The sequence below is a fragment of the Bombina bombina genome, chromosome 1 (genome assembly GCF_027579735.1).
Source record: "Bombina bombina isolate aBomBom1 chromosome 1, aBomBom1.pri, whole genome shotgun sequence".
Classification (NCBI taxonomy): Eukaryota; Metazoa; Chordata; class Amphibia; order Anura; family Bombinatoridae; genus Bombina; species Bombina bombina.
The window spans coordinates 750,651,767-750,670,185 of NC_069499.1; the positions used below are offsets into that span (position 1 = coordinate 750,651,767).

An 18,419-nucleotide genomic window follows, 5' to 3' on the forward strand; every position below is an offset into this window, starting at 1 on the left:
TAGAACTAAATTACAGGAAAGGAAACAAAAAAAATAATGAAAATGAATTACCCATTTTTTTTATTCTATATAATTGAACATTTTACATTACAATCTCAAAGTGTTTCATTTTCCTTTAATATCCTGATTTATTCCTTTCTTTTATGTGCCTTTTTAGCAATATACTAGTATCTTGAATAAGTGTCAATAAAAAATGATATTTAAACAATGCAAAAACCAGGAAAAACCTATTTGATGTTATTGTGAAATTTCCGAAGGCTCTTCTCTGAAAATCAAATACAACCATTCAGTACCTCCCACACTAATCAGTGCTGGTACTATGAGCATTAAACTCGCTTAGTACTGGAAGCACTAAACCACCCAAGTACTGATGAGAGCTGTGATTTCTGGAGATACTGAGTTTTTGGACATCAATTAGGTTTCATTTGTGGGACTTTAATTGAGGTCACTTGAGTGCTGCAATTCATGAACTTGAAACTGTTGAAGAAGAAATTTGGAACAACTGAATTTTATTTAGATTAAAAAAAATGCCTGAAGGTTTTCAGTCACTTAACCAGACATTGCCATCTGCTATAAGTAGCATAGCTCATTTGGAATCCCTTAATGACAGTTTCATTTTAGGTGCAAAGCAAAGTGAAGATGTATCCCCTGGGTTAGAAATACTGGCTTTAATTTCTGTCACATATGCTGTTATTATTTCTGTCGGTATCCTTGGAAACACAATACTTATAAAAGTATTTTTTAAAATCAAGTCAATGCAGACTGTTCCTAATATTTTCATCACCAGCCTGGCTTTTGGAGATCTTCTTCTACTGCTGACCTGCGTGCCAGTGGACGCATCTCGGTATATAGTGGACACGTGGATGTTTGGAAGAGCTGGCTGTAAGATCATTTCCTTCATACAGCTTACCTCTGTCGGAGTATCTGTGTTTACTTTAACTGTCCTCAGTGCTGACAGGTAGGCAAATATATATATTTTTATATCAAATTGATTTATTAAGCATATATATATATATATATATATATATATATATATATATACATATATATATATATATATATATATATATATACATATATATATATATATATATATATATATATATATATATATATATATATATATTTTTATTAGAAATGTTTGAATTTTTGGAAGTAAAATATAATGTGTTAATTAAAAGCATATTATATTACCATTTGGCAAAAAAATTAAATATTTTAAAATACATTTTTTTACTGCTGACCCTTTTTTTCAGAAATAAAAAAATTATTTTAGTTAACAAAATCTAGATCTCTAGCACTTGAAGCTTGAAGTGACATGAAACCCCCAAAAAATCTTTCATTATTCAGAGAGTACAATTTTAAACAACATTCCAATTTACTTTTATTATCTAATTTGCTTCATTCTTTAGATATCCGTTGTCAAAGAAATATCAATGCACATGGGTAAGCCAAAACATACGAGGCATCTATGTGCAGCCACAAATCAGCAGCTACTGAGCCTATTTAGATATGCTTTTCAACAAAGGATGTCAAATGAAGCAAATTGCAAATTAGATAATATAAGAAAATTAGAAAGTTTTTTAAAATTGTGTGCTCTTACTAAATCATGAAAGAAAACTATTGGGTTTCATGTCCCTTTAAAGGGACACTAAACCCAATTTTTTTCTTTTTCAGATAGAGCATGCAATTTTAAGCAACTTTCTAATTCACTCCTATTATCAATTTTTCTTTGTTCTCTTGCTATCTTTATTTGAAAAAGAAGGCATCTAAGCTAAAGAGACAGCAATTGTTTGGTTCAGAACCATGGACAGCAATTGTTTATTGGTGCTGTCCAATCAGCAAGGACAACCCAAGTTGTTCACCATAAATGGGCCGGCATCTAAACTGACATTCTTGCTTTTCAAATAAACATACCAAGAGAATGAAGAAAATTTGTCAATAGGAGTAAATTAGAAAGTTGCATAAAATTGCCTGCTCTATCTGAATCATGAAAGAAAAAATGTGGGTTCAGTGTCCCTTTAAGGTAAAAACAGGAAGCTAGATGTATTTATTGGGTTTTATTTTCTGCTAAACTAGTTGAGTGAACATACGATTTTATATATTTTTTTCTATTTATAAACTAATATATTTTGCCTCAATATCTGAAAAATATTTAAAAGGACATGAAACCCAAATATTTTCTTTCATGATTCGGATAGAGAATACAATTTTAAATATCCTTCCAATTTACTTCTATTATTTAATTTGCTTCATTCTCCAGATATCCTTGTTGAAGAAATAGCAAAGCATAGGGGTGAGCCAATCACACGAGGCATCTATGTGCATCTACCAATCAGCAGCTACTGAGCCTATTTAGATATGCTTTTCAACAAAGGATATCAAGAGAATCAAGCAAATTAGATAATACATTTGTTTAAAATTACATGCTCTTTCTGAATCATGAAAGAAAAAAATTAGGTTTCATGTTCATAAGTGCATTATAGAACATGTTAATTTGTTTTAACATCAAATAGAATTATATGAGACACTTACGGCTAGATTTGGAGTTTTGTCGGTAACGACCCAAAAAAACTAACGCCGGCTTTTTTCTGGCCGCACCATAAAAATAACTCTGGTATTGAGAGTCCACATAAAGGCTGCGTTAGGCTCCAAAAAAGGAGCGTAGAGCATTTTTAACGCAGCTTCAACTCTCGATACCAGAGTTGCTTACGCAAGCGGCCAGCCTCAAAAACGTGCTCGTGCACGATTCCCCCATAGGAAACAATGGAGCTGTTTGAGCTGAAAAAAAACCTAACACCTGCAAAAAAGCCGCGTTCAGCTCCTAACGCAGCCCCATTGTTTGCTATGCGGAAACACTTCCTACGTCTGCACCTAACACCCTAACATGTACCCCGAGTCTAAACACCCCTAGCCTTACACTTATTAACCCCTAATCTGCCGCCCCCGCTATCGCTGACCCCTGCATATTATTACTAACCCCTAATCTGCCGCTCCGTAAACCGTCGCTACTTACATTATCCCTATGTACCCCTAATCTGCTGCCCTAACATCGCCGACCCCTATATTATATTTATTAACCCCTAATCTGCCCCCCACAACGTCGCCTCCACCTGCCTACACTTATTAACCCCTATTCTGCCGACCGGACCTGAGCGCTACTATAATAAAGTTATTAACCCCTAATCCACCTCACTAACCCTATAATAAATAGTATTAACCCCTAATCTGCCCTCCCTAACATCGCCGACACCTAACTTCAATTATTAACCCCTAATATGCCGACTGGAGCTCACCGCTATTCTAATAAATGTATTAACCCCTAAAGCTAAGTCTAACCCTAACACTAACACCCCCCTAAGTTAAATATAATTTACATCTAACGAAATTAATTATCTCTTATTAAATAAATTATTCCTATTTAAAGCTAAATACTTACCTGTAAAATAAATCCTAATATAGCTACAATATAAATTATAATTATATTATAGCTATTTTAGGATTAATATTTATTTTACAGGCAACTTTGTAATTATTTTAACCAGGTACAATAGCTATTAAATAGTTAAGAACTATTTAATAGCTACCTAGTTAAAATAATTACAAAATTACCCGTAAAATAAATCCTAACCTAAGTTACAATTAAACCTAACACTATACTATCATTAAATTAATTAAATAAAATACCTACAATTACCTACAATTAAACCTAACACTACACTATCAATAAATAAATTAAATACAATTCCTACAAATAACTACAATGAAATAAACTAACTAAAGTACAAAAAATAAAAAAGAACTAAGTTACAAAAAATAAAAAAATATTTACAAACATAAGAAAAATATTACAACAATTTTAAACTAATTACACCTACTCTAAGCCCCCTAATAAAATAACAAAGACCCCCAAAATAAAAATGCCCTACCCTATTCTAAATTACTAAAGTTCAAAGCTCTTTTACCTTGCCAGCCCTGAACAGGGCCCTTTGCGGGGCATGCCCCAAGAAGTTCAGCTCTTTTGCCTGTAAAAAAAAAAACCATACAATACCCCCCCCAACATTACAACCCACCACCCACATACCCCTAATCTAACCCAAACCCCCCTTAAATAAACCTAACACTAAGCCCCTGAAGATCTTCCTACCTTATCTTCACCATACCAGGTTCACCAATCCGTCCTGAAGAGCTCCTCCGATGTCCTGATCCAAGCCCAAGCGGGGGGCTGAAGAGGTCCATGATCCGGCTGAAGTCTTCATCCAAGCGGGAGCTGAAGAGGTCCATGATCCGGATGAAGTCTTCATCCAAGCGGGAGCTGAAGAGGTCCATGATCCGGATGAAGTCTTCTATCAACGGCATCTTCAATCTTCTTTCTTCGGGAGCCATCATCTTCCATCCGACGCGGAACATCCTCTTCTCCCGACGCCTACTAGCCGAATGACGGTTCCTTTAAGGGACGTCATCCAAGATGGTGTCCCTCGAATTCCGATTGGCTGATAGGATTCTATCAGCCAATCGGAATTAAGGTAGGAATATTCTGATTGGCTGATGGAATCAGCCAATCAGAATCAAGTTCAATCGGATTGGCTGATCCAATCAGCCAATCAGATTGAGCTTGCATTCTATTGGCTGTTCCGATCAGCCAATAGAATGCGAGCTCAATCTGATTGGCTGATTGGATCAGCCAATCGGATTGAACTTGATTCTGATTGGCTGATTCCATCAGCCAATCAGAATATTCCTACCTTAATTCCGATTGGCTGATAGAATCCTATCAGCCAATCGGAATTCGAGGGACGCCATCTTGGATGACGTCCCTTAAAGGAACCGTCATTCGGCTAGTAGGCGTCGGGAGAAGAGGATGTTCCGCGTCGGATGGAAGATGATGGCTCCCGAAGAAAGAAGATTGAATATGCCGTTGATAGAAGACTTCATCCGGATCATGGACCTCTTCAGCTCCCGCTTGGATGAAGACTTCATCCGGATCATGGACCTCTTCAGCTCCCGCTTGGATGAAGACTTCAGCCGGATCATGGACCTCTTCAGCCCCCCGCTTGGGCTTGGATCAGGACATCGGAGGAGCTCTTCAGGACGGATCGGTGAACCTGGTATGGTGAAGATAATGTAGGAAGATCTTCAGGGGCTTAGTGTTAGGTTTATTTAAGGGGGGTTTGGGTTAGATTAGGGGTATGTGGGTGGTGGGTTGTAATGTTGGGGGGGTATTGTATGGTTTTTTTTTTACAGGCAAAAGAGCTGAACTTCTTGGGGCATGCCCCGCAAAGGGCCCTGTTCAGGGCTGGTAAGGTAAAAGAGCTTTGAACTTTAGTAATTTAGAATAGGGTAGGGCATTTTTTATTTTGGGGGTCTTTGTTATTTTATTAGGGGGCTTAGAGTAGGTGTAATTAGTTTAAAATTGTAATATTTTTCTTATGTTTGTAAATATTTTTTTATTTTTTGTAACTTAGTTCTTTTTTATTTTTTGTACTTTAGTTAGTTTATTTCATTGTAGTTATTTGTAGGAATTGTATTTAATTTATTTATTGATGGTGTAGTGTTAGGTTTAATTGTAGGTAATTGTAGGTATTTTATTTAATTAATTTAATGATAGTATAGTGTTAGGTTTAATTGTAACTTAGGTTAGGATTTATTTTACAGGTAATTTTGTAATTATTTTAACTAGGTAGCTATTAAATAGTTCTTAACTATTTAATAGCTATTGTACCTGGTTAAAATTAAATATTAATCCTAAAATAGCTATAATATAATTATAATTTATAGTGTAGCTATATTAGGATTTATTTTACAGGTAAGTATTTATCTTTAAATAGGAATAATTTATTTAATAAGAGTTAATTAATTTCGTTAGGTTAAAATTATATTTAATTTAGGGGGGTGTTAGTGTTAGGGTTAGACTTAGCTTTAGGGGTTAATACATTTATTAGAATAGCGGTGAGCTCTGGTCGGCAGATTAGGGGTTAATAAGTGTAGGCAGGTGGAGGCGACGTTGTGGGGGGCAGATTAGGGGTTAATAAATATAATATAGGGGTCGGCGGTGTTAGGGGCAGCAGATTAGGGGTACATAAGGATAACGTAGGTGGCGGCGCTTTGCGGTCGGCAGATTAGGGGTTAATTATTGTAGGTAGCTGGCTGCGACGTTGTGGGGGCAGATTAGGGGTTAATAAATATAATATAGGGGTCGGCGGTGTTAGGGGCAGCAGATTAGGGGTACATAAGGATAACGTAGGTGGCGGCGCTTTGCGGTCGGCAGATTAGGGGTTAATAAGTGTAGGTAGGTGGAGGCGACGTTGTGGGGGGCAGGTTAGGGGTTAATAAATATAATACAGGGGTCGGCGGTGTTAGGGGCAGCAGATTAGGGGTACATAAGTATAACGTAGGTGGCGGTCGGCAGATTAGGGATTAAAAAAATTTAATCGAGTGGCGGCGATGTGGGGGGACCTCAGTTTAGGGGTATATAGGTAGGTAGTTTATGGGTGTTAGTGTACTTTAGAGCACAGTAGTTAAGAGCTTTATAAACTGGCGTTAGCCCAGAAAGCTCTTAACTACTGACTTTTTTCCTGCGGCTGGAGTTTTGTCGTTAGATGTCTAACGCTCACTTCAGACACGACTCTAAATACCGGAGTTAGAAAAATCCCATTGAAAAGATAGGATACGCAATTGACGTAAGGATATCTGCGGTATGGAAAAGTCGCGGCTGAAAAGTGAGCGTTAGACCCTATTTTGAGTGACTCCAAATACCGGAGGTAGCCTAAAACCAGTGTTAGGAGCCTCTAACGCTGGTTTTCACGGCTAACGCCAAACTCCAAATCTAGGCCTTAGAAATTACAGTTTGAGGTAATTACATTTAAAATCTATGTTTGTTACTTAAATTAAAAACTAAAACAGAGAAAAACTTCATAAGCTTTAAACACATATGTAGAAATCACACACAAACATATACACAAAACACACATAATTAATAAACTGTATATGTGCCTGTGTTTTAGATATATTAAAAGTACATGAATTATTTATAAAACACAAAAGATCATACATTATTAGCAATTAGATATTTGTATTATAAATAATTAAGAAATTAAATATAAATTCACAATACTTTGGTATTTTCATAAACTGAATTTAAAAACTGTTTTTCTAGATCAAAATGAATCTATTATATTTTTTTCCAGTTGATAAAAAAATTTTTTATTTTTTTTGCTATTAAGTAATTTATTACTTTTATAATATGCTAATTTTAATATTCCTTTTTCTTTACCTACTTAAAAAAATATTCACTTGTAAAATCCTAAACATTCAATATCCTGTTTAAAATCAATTAATTATGGGTATAAATGATATAAGGGAAATTTATAATATTGGGAACCAGGTACTGTAAAATGTGTAATATTATTAGGAATGGTCAACTAATTCATTTTTGTACTGACAGCAGGATTTTCAACATAAACAACAGCACTTTTTTTTTGTTTTTGGTAGTTCAAGATAAAATTAGATTTAAGGCTCATGCTATATGCCAATGATAATTTACAGCTATACATATGCAATATTACATTCAAATTATTTTGTTCATACATTAATACATCGTAGGACCCCCACACACACCACAAATCTTTTTTTTTCTTGTATCTGATAGTTTACCTTGTAAAATAAGGTAGGTCATAATTTGTGACACTATGGGGCCTATCAAGCTCCGAATGACTCGCCAGAAACATCAGTTATAAAGCAGCGGTCACAAAGAACACTGCTCCATAAACTGTCCGTCTGCTCTGAGCAGGCGGACAGACATCGCCGGAAATCAACCCGATCGAATACGATCGGGTTTATTGACACCCCCCTGCTGGTGGCCTATTGGCCGCGAGTCTGCAGGGGGCGGCTTTGCATCAGCAGCTCTTGTGAGCTGCTGGTGCAATGCTGAATACGGCGAGCGTATTGCTCGCCGTATTCAGCGAGGTTTGGCGGACCTGATCTGCACTGTCGGATCAGGTCCGCCAGACTTTCTTAAATAGGGGCCATTGTAGTGTAATCAGAGTTTTCAAAAGCTTTATAGCTATAAAGAATCAATATTTTTTTTTCTTAAAAAAACTAGCATTTAAACATTTAATTTGCAAAATATGTGCATACAAAATAAATATTTTAAAACCATTTAAAACTTGCAAAACTCTGCAGATTGCACTACCAAAGTGAGAAACAGAAAAAGTAACCAGCGAGTATGTTTTTCTTAGGTTTCTTGATTGTGGCCAGTTTGGAATAGCTGTAAATGATTTTATGCAATGTTCTTAAAGGGACATTAAACCTGTTGGCATTGTCATAAAAATGTGTAATTATATGTAGTAAAACAAACTTGCAATATACTTTCATTAGTTATTTTGTCCCCTTTTCCAGTAATTGTTAGAAATAGGATTCCAGATGTAATACTGCTTTACGCCATTCGGTTATTGGATGCTCAAGTAACCCATTCATAACTGTCCCTTATTGGCCTCAGCAGAAAAGGAAACCTAGGTTATAACATGGACATATCCATTGCTTGGAGGAGACTAAAACTTTTCTTTTTTTAATATTTAAACAGCTAATGTAATTTTTTTAAAAAATGCATTAATCTACTATACTAATCACTGCTTTGAATATATCATTCTTGCTAGCATTTATTTAGTTTTAATGTCCCTTTAAGCAACCACTATGCAGCTGGGTAATGCAATGTGCAGCATTTTGCTGGATACCTATGTTACAGGATATGACCTCCAGTCTCTCTACGGAACATGGAACAAGCACAATTTTCAGATGTATTTTTCAGCAAAACAAGCAAAATAAATAGTGAATGTATATTACAATGTTATTTTATTTTCAATAATTAATGTATGACTATTTAATATCCCTTTAAAAAAAAGAACAAACCTGTAAAAGGGAACAAACTGTAATAAATGTTTACATGATCAATAGAATGAATGCAACAGAGATTTTTTTTGTAAATTCAGTAGAGAAATTATACCTGCATTTGACCTATAGAATAAAATGCAACATATGTTAGTAAAACTATCAATACTAAAGAGATGCAAAAATGTAATAAAAAAACAAAGCATACACATACAGAGTATCTCATTGGATAATACTACAGCAGTAGTGGTCAAATTACATTATGAACACACCTGGGTTTATTATTTCTCTGCATTTGGCCTAATCAATGCAAAATAAATCTTTTAACTAACCCTTGTTAAAGGGACATTCTAGTGCAAAAAATTAAATGCTCTAATTTGTATCCAATTTTTGCACTACCGACGCTGCAACTCTATGGCCCTTATGATCTAAAGCTCTTCGCTCAGGCAAAATGATCTAAGAAGTCATGTCAGTACAGTGAGGTCCCTTAAACAATTTTAAAAACACCAGTTTTATCTAAAAGGGACAATCTACCCCTTAGTCATCTTAAAGTCTTACCTTAGATTAAGCTGCATAGCCTCCTGCACCTTTTCTATATCACGCAGCAGGAACAGTAAAAAATGTTATTTTAAAATGAATATTGTTTCTGGCTACTTTGAAATGGCTGCCAAGCTCCGCCCACTAATGACATCCCAATCTGGCCTGCATATGACATCCAATCACAAAAGGTTCACTAGTTGGATTCAACAGACTGTCAATGCTACTCAGCAGAGTGCCTAGATGTATCCCAGATCGTGATGTCATCAGTGGGCAGAGCTTTGCAGCCATTTCAATATGGCCAGAAACAATATTCATTTAAAAATAACTTTTTTACTGTTCCTGCTGCATGCTATAGAAAGGAGTGCAGACGGCTATTTGCAGCTTAATCTAAGGTAAGACTTTAAGATGACTAAGGTGTAGACTGTCACTTTAAGGAAATGTTTAACTTACTATGCAGGATTTCATAGATTTTGTGTGGTTTCTCAAAATCGATTTGAGTTTTCTTTATCACTGGGCCCTGGGGGGTCGATCCGATAAAAATCGTCGCCCGCAAAAGCCGGCGACGCCAATATTTACGTTGGTTTGGTATCACATATACGGCGTAACCTAGAAGTTAGGCGCGTATATTTCTGCTGTCGCCCGTAGTTTTTTGGGCCATAGGCAGGTATACCAAACCAGTGCAGTTTGGTATCCAATATGCAGCGTAAGGACTTACGTGGCGAAAATGGAGAAAACTTACTCCATTTTCACCTCGCCACAAAATGCAGCCGTAAGAAGCCTTACGCTGACTATTGGAGCCCTGTAACTGCCTAAACTGGCTGCTAAAATAAACCTAACACCTAACGCATGCGCAATGTCTATCTCCCTGTCAACCGCGATCTTCTAAAATAAACCTAACACCTAACGATCGGAACAGCCAATAGAATGCGAGCTCAATCTGATTGGCTGATTGGATCAGCCAATCGGATTGAACTTGAATCTAATTGGCTGATTCAATCAGCCAATCAGATTTTTCTAACTTAATTCCGATTGGCTGATAGAATCCTATCAGCCAATCGGAATTCGGCGGACGCCATCTTGGATGACGTCATTTAAAGGTACCTCATTCGTCGTTCAGTCGTCGGCCGGGATGGATGCTCCGCGGCGGCGGAGCGAAGAAAGAAGATTGAAGATGCCGCCGGAAGAATGAAGACTTTGCTGCCGCTTGGAGGAAGACGTCGCCAGAGGAAGAATTCTTCTTTGCCGCTTGGAGGAAGACATCGCCGGAGGAAGAATTCTTCTTTGCCGCTTGGAGGAAGACATCGCCCGGATCGGATCAGGAGTTCGGCCCGGTGTGGTGAAGACAAGGTAGGGAGATCTTCAGGGGGGTAGTGTTAGGCTTTTTTAAGGGGGGTTTGGGTGGTTTTAGAATAGGGGTATGTGGGTGGTGGGTTGTAATGGGGGGGGGGTATTGTATTTGTATGCAAAAGAGCTGAATTATTTGGGGCATGCCCCAGAAAAGGCCCTTTTAAGGGCTGGTAAGGTAAAGAGCTTTGAACTTTTTTTAATTTAGAATACGGCAGGGAATTTTTTTTTATTTTGGGGGTTTATTATTTTCTTAGGGGGCTTAGAATAGGTGTAATTAGCTTAAAAATCTTGTAATCTTTTTTTTATTTTTTGTAATTTAGTGTTTGTTTTTTTTGTAATTTAGTTTAGTTAATTTAATTGTATTTTTAGATAGATGTTTGTAGTTTATTTAATTTATTGATAGTGTAGGTGTATTTGTAACTTAGGTTAGGATTTATTTTACAGGTAATTGGGTAATTATTTTAACTAGGTAGATATTAAATAGTTAATAACTATTTAATAGCTATTATACCTAGTTAAAATAATTAACAATTTACCTGTAAAATAAATATTAACCCTAACATAGCTACAATGTAATTATTAATTATATTGTAGCTATCTTAGGGTTTATTTTATAGGTAAGTATTTAGATTTAAATAGGAATATTTTAGTTTATAAATGAATTAGATAGTGTTAGGGTTAGATAGAGTTAATATAGTTAATATAAATACTATAGTAACTATATTAACTATATTAACCCTAATATAATTAGGGTTAATATAGTTAATATATATAATGTAATACCTATATTAACTATAATATACTTAGGGTTAATATAGATAATATAGCTGGCGGCGGGGTAGGTAGATTAAATTAGGGGTTAATCATTTTAATAGAGATGGCGGCGGTGTTGGGGTTAATAATTTTAAGATAGATGGCGGCGGTGTTAGGGGCTCACTTTAGGGGGTTATAGATATAATATAGCTGGCGGCGGGGTACGGGAGCGACGGTTTAGGGGTTAATAACTTTATGAGGTTGCGGCGGGGTACGGGAGCGGCGGTTTAGGGGTTAATAGCTTTTTTATTGTTAGGATAGTGAGGGGGGATAGCGGATAGAGGGTTAGACGTGTCGGGCTATGTTAGGGAGGCGTGTTAGACGTGTCGGGCTATGTTTAGGAGGTGTGTTAGACAGTGCGGGTGATTTAGACTTTAGTCAGGTTTTATAGGCGCCGGCAGTTTCTAACGTGGCGCAAGTCACTGGCGACTCCAAAAATCTGTACTTATGCAGATTTGTGGACATCGCTAGTTTGTGAGACTTGCGCCACTTTAGCAAGTGACGGCGCCGCATATTGGATGGCTCGAGTTGCGAGCTGAAACTGCGGGCGACGTGGGTTCCCTCGCTTGCGCCGCAAACTGCGATCTATATCGGATCGCGCCCTATGTGTTTAACTCAAAGCAGTTAAAGATATAGTTAAAGAACCACTCGGGAGCTCAGCCACCAAAAACTACTTATCTAAAAAACAGCAGGTGTGCTCATGTTAGCAGCTGCAGTGTTTGTGGATCTGAACATGACTTTTACTATGTGTTTAACCCCTTTGTGGGATTAAACACATAGGGCTAGATTACAAGTGGAGCACAATCAATAGTGCAGGATGTGTTATCTTGCACTCTATCTCACACAAAGAATGGATGGTTAAATATTTTACCCAAGGCATCTTAACACTCTTTTAGCGTTCCCTATACTTTTAATGGATAGCGCAGAGTGCGCTATTAGCAAGCTCATTTCAAGTGGTGTTACAAGTGGTGAGTTAAGTGTTACTGTCGAGTGCAATGCAAAATACTCCTGTAACATTTAACAGTTTTTGAAATCTTAAAGGGATACAATACCCATATGCTAAATCTCTTGAAAATTATACAGCATAACTGTAAAAAGCTGACAAGAACATATTACCTGAGCATATCTATGTGAAAAAAGAAGATATTTTACCTCAAATTTTATTCTGCTCACCAGAGTAAGTGTTGTGTAAACAGTTATACGTCAGCTGCTGTCAGCAGCATGTTGAACAAAAACCACAACAGACAATCAGTTTCATCAGTGCTTACTTCACACTTTGCTTTACTGTGATCTCATGGGATTTCACTAAAATATTGTGAGATTTCATAGTAAACTTCCTTAAACTGTGGAGGGAAATAACATGACTGCGCCTGAACATGCCAGATGCCTGCTCCCTTGCACGTCCTTGGACTAGCATCTTGATTGGCTGCTTAAAGTCTATTTACAATGGGATGTGACTACTGAGGAAGTTTTGAGGTAAAATATCTTAAATTTTTTAAACATTCAGGATATATTTTCCCTTCAGCTTGTTTACAGCTATGCTGCATCACTTGCTTCAACATTTGGGTATGATGTCCCTTTAAGTAAATGATTATCTCTTGCTAGCTTGCATAACAAAACATATAAAAATGCCATGGCAATAAAGGTATTTACATTACTTTTAAACCTAATGTTCATGAAAGAAAGGTTTATTAATGAATAAAAGGTTTTGTAACAGAATTAGGCATATAATATATAACAAGGGGAGGGATTGGAAAGTGGTCAGGAATGTATGTGCATGTGTGTATATACACTATATGACCAAAAGTATGTGGACACCTAACCCTCACAACTATATGAGCTTGTTTGATGTCCCATAGTCCCCCTTTTTAGCTGTAACAGTCACTACTCTTCTGGGAAGGCTTTCTGAAAGATTTTAGGCTTGTGTTTATGGGAATTTTTAATCATTCAGCCAAAAGAGCATTTGTGAGGTCAGGCACTGATGTTGGATGAAAAAGGTCTTGTTTGTAGTTAGCTTTCCAATTTATCCCAAAGTTGTTGATGAGAGGGATGAGATCAGTCCTCTGTGCAGGCCACTGAGTTCCTCCTGACTAAATTCAAACCATGTCTCCATGGACCTTGTTTTATGCACAGGGGCACAGTCATGCAGGAAAGGGCCTTCCCCAAACTGTTGCAACAAAGTTGGAAGCACCCAATTATCTAAAATGTCTTTGTATAATGTATCATTAAGATGACCCTTCACTATGACTAAGGGACCTAGCCCAAACCTTGAAAAACAACCCCAGACCATTATCCCTTCACTCTCAACCTTCACAGTAGGTACTATACAATCCATTTGGAAGCATTCTCCTGGCATCGACTACACCCAGATTCTTCCCTTTGACTACCAGATAGTGAAACGTAGTTCATCACACCAGAGTTTCCACTGCTCCAGAGTCCAGTGGTGTTGTGCATTACACTACTCCAGCCGACAGATGCCTTCACACATGTAGATGTGAGGCTTGTGCACATCTGCTTGGCCATAGAAACCCATTTCTTTACATTCCTGATCCACACTCTTGTGCTAATGTTGCTTCTAGAGGAAGCTTGAAACTTTGTAGTGAGTGATGTAACAAATAATAGGTGATTTTTACGTGTTAATCACTTGAGCACTCATCAGCCCTGCTCTATGAGTTTGAGCAGTCTACCACTTTGTGGCTGGGCTGTTGTTGCTCCTAGGTGCTTCTGCTACACAATATTAGCACTTACAGTTAACTGGTGCAAATCTAGTGGGGGAGACATTTTACAAACTGACTTGTAGAAAAGATGGAATCCTATGGCAGTGTCACATTAAAAGTCACTCAAAGGGACAGTCTACTTGAAGATTTTTATTGTTTAAAAATATAGATAATCCGTATATTACCCAATCCCCTGTTTTTCCTAACCAACACTGTTATATTAAAAAATGTTTTATCTCTGTGATTACTTATCTAAGCCTCTGCAGACTGCCCCCTTATTTCAGTTCTTTTGACAGACATGCATTTTAGCCAATCAGTGCGGATCAATAAATAACTCCATGGGAATGTCAGGATATCTCTGAGCATTATTAAATAATATGTATATATATATATATATATATATATATATATGTATCTATATACATATATATATATATATATATATATATATATATATATATGATAAGACCAAATAATTAATTTATATATGAAGCTGTTTGTATCAGTTTTATTACTGTAAGTTGTAGTTCTCTCTGTGAGATGGTCTGGGCTGGGTAACACAACCACCCCTTTCTTTGTCAAGGATGCATTGCAAACTTTTGTCCCAATTCATCAAAGGGACAAACATTTGCGTAGATAAAAAGGTAGGTCTCTTCAAAGTAATTTTATCACATGGCACCCTCAGGTCTGAACACCCATATATGGGTTTCCTGTCTAAAAAGCTGAATTCACTACAGACCACCTGTGAAGACAACCAACATACTTTCCGTAATGTCTTTTTGAAGCTAGCTGAAGCTCGGGATGTGTAGTAATTAGCATATGTATGATATACAGATAAGTATCCATTACTAGGCTACAATACACATAGGTGTCTGGACTCATGTTACAGCTAACATATGGGAAGTTGAAAGTACATAGGGAAAAATAGTCATTTGAAATGGTTATAATTTTCAAATCTATTCCAAATGCTCAAATATATATATATATATATATATATATATATATATATATATATATAAACCTAGAAGATTGTCTTAGGCCCAATATACCATATTAGATGAGTGTCTGCTGTATTGAATAGGTGACACAATGCTTGGAATAATAACCAACTGTATTACCTTATTTTAAAATATATAACATAAATAACTTCTTCTGTGTTTTTCCAGGAACTAATAAGCATTACAGAGAAGGACCAGGTGTGAAGATGAGTTTTCTAAATAAGTACAGATACTATAAGTTATCACATAAATGCATCATAGATTTTGAGCCCATGTATTACACTGTTGAGACATGTATTAATAAATAACTATAATGCTCATCTATATATGATATAAGATGGTGACTGGGAAATGAGACCAGTATATCAAATGAACTGATATACAAAATAAGTCAGATATACATATATTTATTATTGGTTTACACTACTAGTCCATCATAAAAAAGTGATTTTTAAACGCAATATTATAAGTGGAATACCTCATGTTAAGTATGAAAATACTCAGATTAAATATTATTATATGGTCCCACACATATTGGACATATTGTTTGCTGATACTGGAAATTAAAGTGTATGTAATAAACACTTTAAACGTTAGATATTAAACTGTTAGCAGTATTGATAATGAAACTGCAGTTCCAGTTGTCTGCTGCCCTCTGGTGGTTTATGCGAGAATTGCAACCAAAGGGGATTGTAGTATCAAATAACCATATGCATTCTCAAAGAACCAATAAAATGTTCAGCTTCGAAGGGCCTATCAGAGACAAGCATTGATTGGTGCGTATCCAAATGTTCACCAATGATTAGAATAAAAAAGGTGTGATTTATCACATTATATATTCTCTTGCACTGGAGTTAAAAAAAAGGGGTTATGCTGCTGAATTTTAAGTCTCTGACTTATCTTGCTGCCTTGGTTAACGGAAAGCAAAATTGAGCCTAATTTTATCTCCGGAAATTGCAAATACCTTTCTTATTTATGACGGTGAACTGGATTAATCAGAAAAAGCTGAAACCTGCAAATTGTTTTTTTGTGTAATGTATAGAGTTTTGAAATTCAATATTTAAAGCAAAGGCATTCATTGTTGCTACAGTTTAATTGAAACTGATAATTTAAAGAGGTACTTTGTATTTTAAATCTATGTTCCATAGTCTGGTATAGTTTAAAAATAATTATAGTTTCTAAGTAAATCCTACTGCTAAGTAAGGTTTTTATATTTCATATTTAGAAGTCAGTCTTACTTATTGTGAAATCTCTTAGAAATTGGCATATAAATTGGCTGTTGCATTAATAATATACAATTTCTGGTGTTTTAATTGAAGTTATATAGAACCATTTGTGGGCTAAATAGCTAATTATACTTTTCTGAAAGTTTTCTTAGATTTATTGCGATTCAGTAAAATTTATGTGAAGTTTCTATAGTTATATTGTTAACTAAGCACTGTAAAGTTAGCAGTCCATATTTTGGCATTGGACTAAGAATTGTTGGCTAATTATAGCTAATTATATATTATTATTGTGGTATTGTAATAAGTGATTCATTGTGAGTAAGGTTCATTTTTTAGAGATATATTTTATGATCTGTTTTGTATTGAATAATTGTAACAGAATAAGCGTGTATAATTGATTAATAATCTAGTTTTCACATAAATGTAATTCAAGGTGTCTATAAAGATAACTAATCAAGAACAAAAGGATTAAATATTAATTTTAATAATAATATTGTTATCAAATTTATTGATATCTATATAGTGTTTTGGAGTACACCAAAGAGATCTCACTGAAGTTTATTGACAGCATTTTTGCTATATTAATTGTAGATATCGCTGACAATAGTTTTTTTATTTATATTGTTTCTTTTATTTTCCAAAAAACACAATACATCTTATGCATTAAGTGTAGAGTAGAAGGTACAAGGTAGTTATACAGGCAAAAATAAAATAGAAACAAACAACAACAAAACAAGTTAGTCAGGGATTTACAGTACAAATATCTCAATGATCATTTTCAAAACAGTACAGCCTTGGGAAATAACAGTCTATAAAAGTGTGATAATTAGGGAAAAGCTCTTGGGTCTTCATCGTACTAGATTTGCCCCGATTAGTCCCAACGTTCTTTATTTATTGTAAATATACTGTTCCCATAGGAACATCATATCCTGAAAGAAGTCCATTTGGCCTATCTTGAAATAATAATATCTCTCTAAAATCAACGTATTCTTTACTAAATCAACCCATTGAGATATAGTTAGTGGGCATCTGGGGGCTTTTCCAAAATGTGGGAATGAGCCTCTTCGCGGTACATCAGTGAGATTATCTTTTTTGGGTGCTGTGGAGAAGTGCACAAAGTTTCAAACACTGTGAGCTGTCTAAACATATCTTTATTTGACTTATGAGTGGTCAGGAAATGTCTTACCTGGTGGTAGTATAGCCAAGACCCACATGGAGTCAACTCTCTATCTATCAATACATCTCTTGTAGCTAATTGGCCTTGTGCCATTAGTAAATATATGGGTAGAAATTTTGTTAGGGAGGTTGGGGTGGAACTACTGGTAAATGTCCCCTGCAAGGATATTGGGAACTCTCTGTTGGGATGTAAGACCATTAATGGTGAGTAATTTGAGGTAATTAAGTGGAATTTACTCCGGATTAATGTCCAGTCTGACCATATTTCTTTTAGAATCTGATATACAGCTAGGACCTCCCCTGAAGGCTTTTGTGGGGCCTAGCACATACTACTAAGTGAGGGGTGTCTAGTAGTTGTGTCTCTAAATCAACGCACCTCTTATAGGAGTTATTCCCCTGCCTGCACCAGTCAATTACGCGATTCAGTGAGACAGCTTGTTTATATGAGTGTACATGGTGGCTTTCAGTATTCTAGGAGGCCTCCGGTGCCAGATGTAGGTATCAATAATAGATTGTAATTTCCGTATATACCCAGTGGTGTTAGGGATCGGGAGAGCCTGTAAGACATATAGAGCCTTTGGCTATTCGTCCTAGCCACAAAATATTTTTTGGGAGCCAAGAGGAGGATAAATATGAAAACTCCTCTACTAATCGGCCATAGTTTAATTTACGAAGATCTTACAATTTTAATGTTAAAAATACGCCCAAATACTTTA

General features: G+C 36.0%; 1 protein-coding gene across 1 annotated transcript in view; it reads left to right on the forward strand.

Annotated features, from left to right (window-relative positions):
* The first annotated feature begins 527 nt into the window (after positions 1–527).
* BRS3 (bombesin receptor subtype 3) overlaps positions 528–18,419 on the forward strand; it is a 162,228-nt gene continuing 144,336 nt past the window's right edge. The window contains exon 1 of the mRNA XM_053691818.1: positions 528–958. Coding sequence (XP_053547793.1) covers positions 528–958 — 431 coding nt within the window. The remainder of the gene's footprint in view (positions 959–18,419) is intronic.